Genomic DNA, 12,776 nt, shown 5'->3' with positions numbered 1-12,776 from the left:
ATTCCTGCAGGGCAGCGGAGGTGTGTGTGTCTTATGTCTGTCTGTGTGTGTGTGTGTCAGTGTAAGCGTCTGTCTGCAGAAGCACTCCAGACTCCGAGCGTCAGCTGCTTCACTACGATGACATCATTCACGGGGAATTTTGCACCCCTGCCTCAGAAACCCCTCTCTTCTTTCTGTCTCACTATTGTGTCTGACTCCACAAAGGAAAATAGGACCTCCACAATTTTGTGAAGGGGAAGTTATACCATATTCTGTAGTAATGAATGGTATTAACAGGTATTAATGTACATGGGTATGATGCAGATAATCAAACTCTGCAGATGTTGGGAGAATTTAACTATTGCAGTTTTCTTAAGACAAAAGCTTACAGGAATATACACTACTTTCTAGTCAGTGAATCTCCCTGTCACACACTATACATACAAATAATATTATGGCCGTTTCCATCATCTCTTCTCAACTATGTGACGTCTATTCTTGTCATTCTGTCTGTGGCTCATCTCTCGTTTACCCTTCTGGCAGTCTCCAGAGTGGGTCTCTTCTACCAAACCCTGCTCACCACAGACCACACAATCCAAACAACCCTCAGACGACCAGCAGATTTTCTATTCAGACACACAGAGAGACAGGCTTTATGACCGGGTTTAGGCCAGTTTAGCGGTATTTACAGGAGAATGTGCACTGTCATTGTGTCTGTGGGCCTCTTCGGTTAGTAGAATTGAGGCCTAATTACTGACCTAAATATTCAAATGATATGACAATCTGGTCAAATAGCTTATGTAATATTTTTTTCATTCTTAAAGATGAAATTACCTTGAAGGTCTAGCTCTCTGACATTGCATGTCTCTCTTTGCTCTTTCTCTCTCTCTCTTCCTCTCTCTTCCTCCTCTCTCCCTCTCCCTCTCCCTCTCACTCTCTCTTTATATCTCTCTCTCTCTACCACTCTCTCTCTCTCAGGTAAAGGAAAGAAGGACTCTCAGAAGAGCCAGAAGGGAGGCACGCTGGGAAAAGGGGCGGGAAAGAAGATAACTAAGATTATTGGCCTGGGCAAGAAGAAGCCGTCCACTGACGAACAGACATCTTCAGCCGAGGAGGACATACCCACCTGTGGTAAGACACCTCTTAGGGGTTAGAGGTCACATCTGGGTTTTAGAAGTCAACCTACAGTGGCAAGAAAACGTATGTGAACCCTTTGGAAATATCTGGATTTCTGCATAAATTGGTCATAACATTTGTTCTGATCTTCATCTAGGTCACAACAATAGACAAACACAGTCTGCTTAAACTAATAACACACAAACAATTATACATTTTCATGTCTTTATTGAACACACCATGTAAACATTCACAGTGCAGGTTGGAAAAAGTATGTGAACCCTTGGATTTAATAACTGGTTGACCCTCCTCCTTTGGCAGCAATAACCTCAACCAAACATTTTCTGTAGTTGCGGATCAGATCTGCACAACGGTCAGGAGGAATTTTTTACCATTCCTCTTTACAAAACTATTTCAGTTTGGCAATATTATTGGGATGTCTGGTGTGAACTGCTCTCTTGAGGTCATGCCACAGCATCTCAATCGGGTTGAGGTCAGGACTCTGACTGGGCCACTCCAGAAGGCATATTTTTTTTCTGTCGAAGCAATTCTGTTGTTGATTTACTTCTGTGTTTTGGGTCGTTGTGCTGTTGCATCACCCAACTTCTGTTGAGCTTCAATTGGCGGACAGATAGCCTAACATTCTCCTGCAAAATGTCATGATAAACTTGGGAATTCATTTTTCCGTCGATGATAGCAAGCTGTCCAGGCCCTGAGGCATCAAAGCAGCCCCAAACCATGATGCTCCCTCCACCATACTTTACAGTTTAGATGAGGTTTTTTGATGTTGGTGTGCTGTGCCTTTTTTTTCACCACACATAGTGTGTGTTCCTTCCAAACAACTCAACTGTAGTTTCATCTATCCACAGAATATTTTGCCAGTAGCGCTGTAGAACATCCAGGTGCACTTTTGCAAACTTCAGACGTGCAGCAATGTTTTTTTGGACAGCAGCGGCTTCTACCGTGGTGTCCTCCCATGAACACCATTCTTGTTTAGTGTTTTACGTATCGTAGACTCGTCAGAGTCTATGTTCCAGAGATTTCTGTAAGTCTTTAACTGACACTCTAGGATTCTTCTTAACCTCATTGAGCATTCTGCGCTGTGCTCTTGCAGTCATCTTTGCAGGACGGCCACTCCTAGGGAGAGTAACAACAGTGCTGAACTTTCTCCATTTATAGAGAATTTGTCTTACCGTGGACCGATGAACATCAAGGCTTTTAGAGATACTTTTGTAACCCTTTCCAGCTTTATGCAAGTCAACAATTCTTAATCTTAGGTCTTCTGAGATCTCTTTTTTTTTGAGGCATGGTACACATCAGGCAATGCTTCTTGTGGATAGCAAACTCAAATTTTTGGAGTGTTTTTATAGGGCAAGGCAGCTTTAACCAACCTCCAATCTTGTCTCATTGATTGGACTCCAAGTTAGCTGACTCCTGACTCCAATTAGCTGTTAGAGAAGTCATTAGCCTAGGGGTTCATACTTTTTCCAACCTACACTGTGAATGTTTAAATGATGTATTCAGTATAGACAAGAAAAATACAATAATTTGTGTGTTATTAGTTTAAGCACACTATGTTTGTCTATTGTTGTGACAGATGAAGATCAGATCAAATTTGATGAACAATTTATGCAGAAATCCAGGTAATTCAAAAGTGTTCACATACTTTTTCTTGCAACTGTATATCAAGGGTGGATTTGGTCATATAGGTGTTGTTATATTATAGAATGTATGGGGAAATGTCTTGATTTAGAACAGCCAGAACTGCAGCTATAGACTCATTTTCTGGCCTGCCGTTTCGCTATTGGCCATTTTACCCCACCCTTTTATCCTAACTGGTCCGTCTTGTCTGACTGACAGGCTACCTGAACGTGATGTCCAATAACCGCTGGCGTGACCGTTGGTGTCGTCTGAAGGACAACCAGCTGTTGCTCCATAAGGACCGCGCTGACCTGAAGACCCATATGGCCAGCCTGCCCCTCAGAGGCTGCGAGGTCAGCCCCGGACTGGACTCCAAACACCCCTTCGCCTTCCGCCTGCTCCGCAATGGACAGGAGGTGGCTGTACTGGAGGTAGGTTGGTGGTCAATTGGCTCGGGGTGGAGATTAGTCTTAGATTCAGATCTAGGATCAGCTTACCCTCGCCAAATCTGAACCTTCATGGTCAGGGGGAAATCATCAGGTCTGACCTTAGATCAGTGTCGTAGGGCAATTTTGTGCTAATGTTGTAGTGATAGTATGGATTGGATGGAAAGAAATGATGAAAAGTTATCTCTTGTTCTATAATTTTTTGTTGTTGAAGTTTATACATAGGTACACCTGTTTTCTAAACCGATGAATAGTATTAACATAAATAAATAGATACTAGCTTCTTTAAATGAGCGTAATAATCTCTAACCCACCTCTCCTCTTCTCTCCAGGCGTCCTCCTCAGAGAGTATGGGTCGGTGGTTGGGGGTGCTGCTCGCTGAGACCGGCTCCACCACAGACCCTGCTGCCCTGCACTACGACTACATAGACGTAGAGACTACCGCTAACGTCATCCAGCTGGCCAAGCAGTCCTTCTGGTTAGACACACACACACACACACACACACACACACACACACACACACACACACACACACACACACACCCCTGCCTCCCATTGTGATAGGGGCTACAGTGCATTCCCTTGACTTTTTCCACATTTCTTTACGCTACATCCTTATTCTAAAACGGATTAAATATTTTTTTTACCCTCATCAATTTACACACAATACCACATAATGACAAAGCAAAAACAGGTTTTTAGAAATATTACGTTTACGTACTTTGTTGAAGCACCTTCGGCAACAATTACAGCCTCGAGTCTTTTGGGTTATGACGCTACAAGCTTGGCACACCTGTATTTGGGGAGTTTCTCCCGTTCTTCTCTGCAGATCCTCTCAAGCTATGTCAGGTTGGATGGGGAGCGTTGCTGGACAGCTATTTTCAGTTCTCTCCAGAGATGTTAGATCACGTTCAAGTCCGGGCTCTGGCTGGGCCACTCAAGGACATTCAGAGACTTGTCCCGAAGCCACTCTTGCGTTATCTTGGCTGTGTGCTAAGGGTCGTTGCCCTGTTGGAAGGTGAACCTTTGCCCCAGTCTGAGATCCTGAGCGCTCTGGGGAAGGTTTTCATCAAGGATCTCTCTGTACGTTGCTCCATTCATCTTTCCCTCGATCCTGACTAGTCTCCCATTCCCTGCCTCTGAAAAACATCCCCACAGCATGATGCTGCCACCACCATGCTTCTCCGTAGGGATGGTGCCAGGTTTCATCCAGACATGACACTTGGCATTCAGGCCAAAGAGTTCAATCTTGGTTTCATCAGACCAGAGTGGGCTGCCATGTGCCTTTTACTGAGGAGTGGCTTCCGTCTGTCCATTCTACCATAAAGGCCTGATTGGTGGAGTGCTGACGAGATGGTTGTCCTTCTGGAAGGTTCTCCCATCTCCACAGAGGAACTCTGGAGCTCTGTCAGAGTGACCATCGGGTTCTTGGTCACCTCCCTGACCAAGGACCTTCTCCCCTGATTACTCAGTTTGGCCGGGAAGCCAGCTCTAGGAAGAGTCTTATTTGTTCCAAACTTCCATTTAAGAATGATGGAGGCCACTGTGTTCTTGGGGACCTTCAATGCTGCAGACATTTTTTGGTACCCTTCCACAGATCTGTGCCTCGACATAATCTTGTCTCGGCGCTCTACGGACAATTCCTTTCGAACTCATGGCTTGGTTTTTGATCTGACATGGACGTTCAACTGTGTGACCTTATATGTGCCTTTCCAAATAATGACCAAGGCGGACTCCAATCAAGTTGTAGAAACATCTCAAGGATGGATGATCAATGGAAACAGGATGCACCTGAGCTCAATTTCGGGTCTCATAGCAAAGGGTCTGAATACTTATGTAAATAAGATATTTCAGTTTTTTTGTTATAAAGTTGTTACAATTTAAACAAAAATTTTTTTACTTTGTCATTATGGGGTATTGTGTCTAGATAGATGAGAAACAAAAATGTATTTAATACGTTTTAGAATAAGGCTGTAATGTAACAAAATGTGGAAAAAGAGTCTGAACACTTTCTGAATGCACTGTACTTATCACTCTATTGGGGGTCTCAGAAAAAGCTAATAATTTGTGTGGCAGATAATGTATGCATGCGTATTTGAATCCCAAAAAGTATGTGTGTTGTTCCCTCAGCCGCCTTGACCTCATTCAGTTAGGAATGGACATCTCTGGACCAATGTTTTCCCCGCTCTCTGGTCATTTGATGTGTCACTCTGACCAACAGGGTTTTCACAAGAGCACTGTGTGCAGGCCAGTCCTGCCCACACAATAACACAATACACTTTGCAAGGGCTGGATAAAGCGTTTGCATACCCAAGGGAGTACTAAATGCCTGAACTGTTATTTGTATGATGCAGGCAATGTATGAGACAGCTATACACTGAGTGTACAAAACATTAAGGACACCTGCTCTTTCCGTTAAATAGGCTGACCAGGTGAATCCAGGTGAAAGCTATGATCCCTTATTGATGTCACTTCCTAAATCCACTTCAGTCAGTGTAGATGAAGGGGAGGAGATATGTTAAAAAAATATTTTTAAGCTTTGATACAATTGAGACATGGATTGTATGTGTGTGCCATTGAGGGTGGGCAAGACAAAATATTTAAGTGCCTTTGAACAGGGTATGGTAGTAGGCGCCAGGCGCACCAGTTTGTGTCAAGAACGGCAACGCTGCTGTGTTTTTCAGAGTCAATATGGGGCCAGAGTCAATATGGGGCCAGCATCCCATTCAACACCTTGTAGATTCCATACCTTGAGTAATTGAGGCTGTTCAGAGGGCAAAAGTGGAGGGTGGAACTCATTATTAGGAAGGTGTCCTTAATGTTTTGTGCACTCAGTGTGTGTCCAGCTATAAAGGTCCTTAATGGACAAACCTCTCCATATTCCCCACATGACCCCACATGCTTTACTTTCGGACTATAACTACAGCTTTTATATGGAGATTCCCTGATATATTATCACTCACTCATGGATTTGTGCATTTTCTCCTCAGCTTCACTAGTAAACGTGTTGTATCTCCCAACCCCTATCTGGACAACCCTGTGAACGGTTATGCCTGCCCCTCTGGAATGGCACTGCACTATGATGACGTGCCCATCAATGGAACGGTAAGGACACAAACGCACTCACTCACTCACACACACACTGAGAAAACAAACAAATTAGTGCACATATTTCTGCAATATCTCAGCAACTCTTATATCTGGATGCTGCGTTGCTTGTGATGGCTTGCATCGGGTATCTTTGTTTCTCTTCCTCTCTCGTTCCCTCTTTCTCATGCTAACCCAACTATGATTAATAATTGTGCTTTCCTCTGCTCTAGCTCACTTTCCTGTAACAATAACAACCCTTTGGCTTCCTCTCTTCTTTTTTCCCCTTTGCTGACTTATTTTTTTGCCGTTTTTCAAATTTACTCCCTCTCTTTATTCCCTTTTCATGTCCTCGTCTCTTTTCTTTTTCTTTCTCTTTATATTTCCTTTTATGTCCTCCTCCGTTCCCTCTTTTCCTCTCCGCATGCCTACCTCTAACATAAGGACCCAGAGGTGTTATACTCCAGCCCTGCCACCGGAGGGCGACGTCTGAGAGAGGAGGTGTTGTATGAGAACGCTGACCTCTATGAGAACATGCCTTCGCCCAAGCTGGCCGCCCGCTACTCCCCCAAGCCCAGCCGCCTAGCCTCTTCCTCCAGCCACTACAAAACCCCTGGCCCTGTTAAATCAAAATTCCTCTCCTCCTCTTCCTCAGCTAACACTAACACTAAAGCCGGTACTCAGGTGACTAACGCTCTGCTGTCTTAACCTTAACGCAACCTTAATTAACACTGTATACATAAAGGGATAGTTCACCTCAAATTCAAAGTTTGAGATGGGTCATACTTCAAAAATTGTCTAAAGTCAAGTCTCTTATGCCATTTGTTGTGTAGATCCTGCTATATGCATGAATCAAAATCTCAAGGCCTTAAACCCACATTTTTGGGAGAGATTAACAGCATCTAAATTCCATCTAATAACTTTGATTTTGGAGTTAGCTCTTCCTTTAACATATATTATGCGCAGTGTATACCTGCTCTTTCCATGACATAGACTGACCAGGTGAATCCAGGTGAAAACTATGATCCCTTTATTGATGTTGCTTGTTAAATCCAATTAAATCAGTTTAGATGAAGGGGAGACGTGTTATGATTTCTAAGCCTGGAGACAATTGAGACATGGATTGTGTGTGTGCCACTTAGAGGGTGAATAGTTAAGACAAAAGATTTAAGCGGATTTGAATGGGGTAAGGTAGTAGGTGCCAGGCACGCCGGTTTGAGGGTGTCAAGAACTGCAACGCTGCCGGGTTTTTCCACTCTCAACAGTTTCCCATGTGTATCATGAATGGCCCACCACCCAAACGGCATTCCAGACAACTTGACACAACTGTGGGAAGCATTAGAGTCAACATGGGCCAGCTTCCCTGTGGATTGCTTTCGACACCTTGTAGAGTACATGCAGCGACAAATTGAAGCTGTTCTGAGGGGGAGGGGTGCAACTCAGTATTATTAAGGCGTTCATAATGTTTTGTACTCTCAGTGTAATAGTGTGAGTCTTTGCTGAGGGAGGGGTAAGCGGTGTGCCTAACAATGGGCAGGGGGAGGGATTAAATAATGGGATTTGAGTCTCAATTCTTATTACATTTATTATTCCTGCAGAAACATTTGATTTAATATAATGGTGTTGATACTGGCCACCCAGAATCCAGGTTTTGAGACATTATCCTCAAAATCCCCCGTGCTGCGGTGCAGCTCTTAGCCCCTTGTAAAAAATACTCTGTCCAGTATTGAGTATTTGGGAGTTAGTTAGGGTCTGAGACATTGACCATGCAGACTTTAACTAGAGGCCTGATATTGGATTAAGAGAAGGGGGGGGGGGGGGCGAATATCTGCAGTGTGTTAGGCAGCGTATCTGTGGGAGCACTTCAGACCACCCAGATGATGGAGGCTTTTCCTCCTTTGATCTGTGTGTGTGTGTGTCCTCTGTGTGTTTATACTGCTCCTTGCCTTTACAACGGCCATCGCCTGCATGTATGTAAGTAATTATATTTTTTATAGCCTACATGGATGTGACTTGGAAACGCCACCTAGCACTGTTACTCGCATAAGTCACCACTTGGCTTTGTAGAGTTGAGCTTTGATGTGTGTGCGTGCGTGCGTGCGTGCGGCTTGCATGCATCGGTCCGTGTGCGTGTGTGTTTATAGCCAGGGGTGTTAACATGGAACCCTGTACGACAAAGCCTGCGCTAGTGTTTAATGTCATCCTGCTAGGTGTACAACTCTGGCTCAATGGCCCTAATGCTTTCAGTAAAGCTAATTGAAACTGAATGGTAGAGCACCACATCCAAACCCATGGTTGTATAGTAGTCCACACACACACACACACACACACACACACACACACACACACACACACACACACACACACACACACACACACACTCTCCAGGGGAATACAGTTCAATAGGGCTGGTTTAGCCTAATGCTGGGATTACTGTGGAATTCATTTCAAAGGGGGATTCATATTTTTAGTGTCATGTGTTTAACGGGCAATTCATTTCTAAAGCTGTGCAGAGTAGTTCACATGATCTTACCCACCTGGGGATTTAGATGGGCAATGTTGATTTTTATTGGAAGTGGGTTGTGGACATTTTAACTGTATGTTTGGACTGTAGTGTAGTGGTTTTCATTATAGCTACAAATTGTAGTTAAGTTTCAGGACTGTGAATTTCAACCAGGATTGTGAATGCCTACTCTCTCTCTCTTCCTCCTTCTCGACCAATCAGCTAAAGGGAAAGAAGGCCCCAGTGACCAATGGGACAGCGTCTAAACAGAAGGTGGACAAGAACCAGGCCAAGAAGACCAATGGAACAACCAGTGGAGCATCTGTGAAACGAAACAACTCCAGTAAGAGTCTAATCAATATGTGTTTGTGTGTGTATAGTTTGAGCGCTAGATAGAGACACACACCCATTCCCATGAGTGTATGAGTCTTTCAATAAATCATGACACACAGTACATACCAGTGTGATAATTCATAAGCTACTGCTAGCCTGTCACTTCTAGTCAGCCCTTATACAGTCTGCTAGCTGTGATATTTAGCAGTAGCCTGGTCTTAGCAGACATGAAGTCTGGCTCCCCACTCCTCAGTCCCAGTCAAACCCACCACTGATCGCTTTTTAGGAAAACTGGAGCCACACAAAAAATCCGGAATTCACAAATTACAGTTGGTGGAGCAGCAGGAGTAAATATCTTTGGATGGTGCGAAGATGGTTTCCTTGAACCCATCCGTTGTAAATCCCAACCTTATGGAGGATTACCATGACATACCCAGACCAAACTATCATTCAACCTTGAGTCAACGTTCAAATAGCAGCATGAATATTTGGCCAGGGTGACCCGTGGTTACTGGTGAGGCTAATCTTCGTGGTGATGGTCTGTGTGTTTTCAGTAATGTGTGAACTACGACAGTTTTGAACCCACTTTCTCATATTTGGTCGCTTTTGTAAGCATCGTGTTCCTAGGGGATACCAACTATGTGTCATTTTGGATTTAGTGTATGTTACACAATACTTGTTTAATGTCAAGCTAAAATAGGCCCGTATTGATGGTTGGAGATGTCAAGTGGTGGTTTGATTGATTATTTGGTCCTTCGTAGAGGCTAATGTGCTAGGGAGGCACGCGCACACACGAACGCTCACACGCACGCTCACACTCACAGTCAGACTCAGTGGTGTGGAGAGGTTCTAGTGGCCTCTGTAGCTTAAGGCTTCTTGTTTGGTGTATTTTTTTCAGCAGGCTCAGTTCCTAGTCCCTCCTCTACTCGGTTTGATTAAGGAGTGCTTCTAGGTTGAGGTTTGGGTTCAATGGGATTCTGGTCAGTTTCTGCCTTGTCTAGAACTCTGATGAGCATTGTCTTTTTCTTTCAAATCAAATTTTATTTGTCACATACACATGGTTAGCAGATGCTAATGCGAGTGTAGCGAAATGCTCGTGCTTCTAATTCCGACCATGCAGTAATATCTAACAAGTAATCTAACCTAACAATTTCACAACTCCCTCCTTCCCTCTCATAGCAATCCACCCTTCTTCACATATTTCCTTACCTCCTTTTGGATCTCATTCTCTCCTTCTCCCTCCCCCTAATCCCCCCTTCTCCCCTCCCCTTCCATTACCCATTTCCCAACACCTAATGACCATTTGGTTTTAACGGTGCGAAGGAATATATAACATAAATCCCCTCGCTCTCCTGTAGGTGCAGAGCAGTATAAGTACGGTAAGAACCGCGTGGAGGCGGACGCCAAGCGGCTGCAGGCTAAAGAGGAGGAGCTAATGAAGAGGAAGCAGGACATCAGGAACCGTCTGACCCAGCTGAAGAAGGACAGGAAGGACCTGCGCACCGCCATGGAGGCCAGCACCGGTATGAGAAAGAGACACACACACACAAACACGCATGCACACTTAGACAGACATGCACACTTAGACAGACATATTCACGCACGCACACGCACACACACTGCTTTTACCAAGATAGATAGAGAGAAAGGGGGAGAGGTAAAGAGTAAGTGGTGCGAGACGACGGATTAGACGGGGGAGAGGTGGGAGTGAAAGTATGGGGAGATGGAGAAATGATTGGAGGAGAAGAGGAAGAGCGGGTTTAGAGCGGTGGGAGATGGAATGAGTGTTGGAAGGAAGAGTGTAGATGTGGGAGTTAGTGGTGTATGATGGAGTTATGGATGGAAGGATTAGGGTTAGGAGTGAGTGGTGCGGGATGGAAGATTGGTTTTGGAGGGGGAGAGATGGGAGTCATGTATCTGACGTTCTTATCCTGAGAGACTTCTCAATAAACCACAATAGCAGTAAGACGGCAACCGGGAGTGAACCTCCTTCCTCTTCATTCTTCCCTCTCTCAGGTAAGCGTTCCGCTGCGTCTCTGGTGGAGCGGCTGAAGAAGGTGGAGGACGAATGCAAGCTGAAGGAGGACGAGAGGGTGAGCCTGGAGCTGGAGCTGACGGAGGTCAAGGAGAGTCTGAAGAAGGCCCTGAGTGGAGGAGTCACCCTGGGACTCACCATTGAGCCCAAGTCTGGCACCTCCAGCCCGCAGGTTAGACCTCAATCAATCACATTTATTTTATAAATACTTTTTTACATCAGCAGTTGTCACAAAGCGCTTTACAGATACTCAGCCTAAAACCCCAAAGAGCAAGCAATGCAGATGTGGAAGCACAGTGGCTAGGAAAAACTCCCTAGAAAGGCAGGAACCTAGGGAGAAACCTAGAGAGGACCCTGCCTTCTTCTGGCTACACCGACCATGTCCATGACCTATGGCTGAGTCTCAATACTGTGAAAAGGTGTCCTTCTCTTGAATAAGGAACATACAAAAGCATTTTGTCCATGTAAATTAGTCTTCCAAATAGTCTAAAGGGACTTTTTTTTATTTTTTACTTTGTATGCATTTCTCCATCTGCATTTAAAAAACTTGTCTGGTGTAAGCAATATGCCCAAAATACCGATGACAAACAGTCAACAGGCTTTTGATAAAGTGTTGAAAATGTTGCTGCTGATGCTGAATGGTGTGTATCTGTGTGTCCAGTCCCCAGTGTTGCTGAGGCGTACCCTAGAGAACTCTCCCATCTCCAGCTGTGACACCAGCGACACAGAGAGCTGTTCTACCCTGCCCGTCAACAGCGCCTCCCTCCTCCGCAGAACGGCCAATCAGAAACCCTCGACCGTCCGCGGCCACGTCCTCAGGAAGGCCAAGGTGAGACAGAGTTACAGAGAACACACACACCTGCATTTACACGCACACGCTCGGGACACAGTCAGCACTCAGTCAACTGCATTGCCACACACACACACACACACACACACACACACACACACACACACACACACACACACACATCCATTGCCACACATCCCAGCCCAGTCCAATGACTATACTGAATTTGCATTTAGTTGCATGTAACTGTAAGTACATGCGTTTCTATGTGCTGTATCACTTGCAAGCATTTTCATTGATATCCCGACACCCAAGCACAGTCACTGTTCCCTTTGTTGCAGGAATGGGAGATGAAGACTGGCACATAAGCAGCAACTCTCTTCACAACGATCCTATTGTACTAGCTTATGTTTTGTGTGTGTGTGTGTATATATTTATTAACTTTTCACATGGGGAAGAAGGTTGAAGAGGAGTACACTACAAGCGTAGCATAGCCAACCAGAAAGACAATAAGGACAATGCTGATTTGAGTATACTTTTATTTCCAAAACATAAAGAAATGGCACTCTTTTTGTAGCTTACTATTGTATAATACCGTGTATTATATCTGGCATGTTTGAACTACTCTGTCGTGAGGTTTTGTATTCGTCCAATCATTTTCTTTCTTTTCAAGCAGACATCCAATCATAGATGGTCTTTTGTGATCTGTTTCCCCATCACATACAAATCTGGTTTCTACAACTCTTGGGGTTCAAAAATCAAGTGCAAAACCAAGTATTTATTTGTAAATGTTTATTAAGTAAACATCCCTGTGATTATTTATGTTGATAATATTTAATGCTTG

General features: G+C 44.4%; 1 protein-coding gene across 4 annotated transcripts in view; it reads left to right on the top strand.

The window, feature by feature from the left end:
* LOC106577495 (actin filament-associated protein 1) overlaps positions 1-12,776 on the top strand; it is a 117,773-nt gene extending 104,997 nt beyond the window's left edge. For 3 of the 4 annotated variants that reach the window (XM_045701280.2, XM_045701281.2, XM_082965062.1), the window contains 10 exons: positions 958-1,110; positions 2,956-3,167; positions 3,515-3,660; positions 6,175-6,289; positions 6,716-6,955; positions 8,997-9,117; positions 10,466-10,630; positions 11,124-11,314; positions 11,804-11,971; positions 12,274-12,776. In XM_045701280.2, coding sequence (XP_045557236.1) covers positions 958-1,110; positions 2,956-3,167; positions 3,515-3,660; positions 6,175-6,289; positions 6,716-6,955; positions 8,997-9,117; positions 10,466-10,630; positions 11,124-11,314; positions 11,804-11,971; positions 12,274-12,300 — 1,538 coding nt within the window. In that variant the 3' untranslated portion in view covers positions 12,301-12,776. The remainder of the gene's footprint in view (positions 1-957; positions 1,111-2,955; positions 3,168-3,514; positions 3,661-6,174; positions 6,290-6,715; positions 6,956-8,996; positions 9,118-10,465; positions 10,631-11,123; positions 11,315-11,803; positions 11,972-12,273) is intronic. The other variant, XM_045701282.2, reaches the window with a different exon arrangement.

This window comes from Salmo salar, chromosome 18, assembly GCF_965601325.2.
Source record: "Salmo salar chromosome 18, fSalSal1, whole genome shotgun sequence".
Classification (NCBI taxonomy): Eukaryota; Metazoa; Chordata; class Actinopteri; order Salmoniformes; family Salmonidae; genus Salmo; species Salmo salar.
Note: the sequence above shows the minus strand (reverse complement) of the source record. Positions and strands in the feature narration are given on the sequence as shown.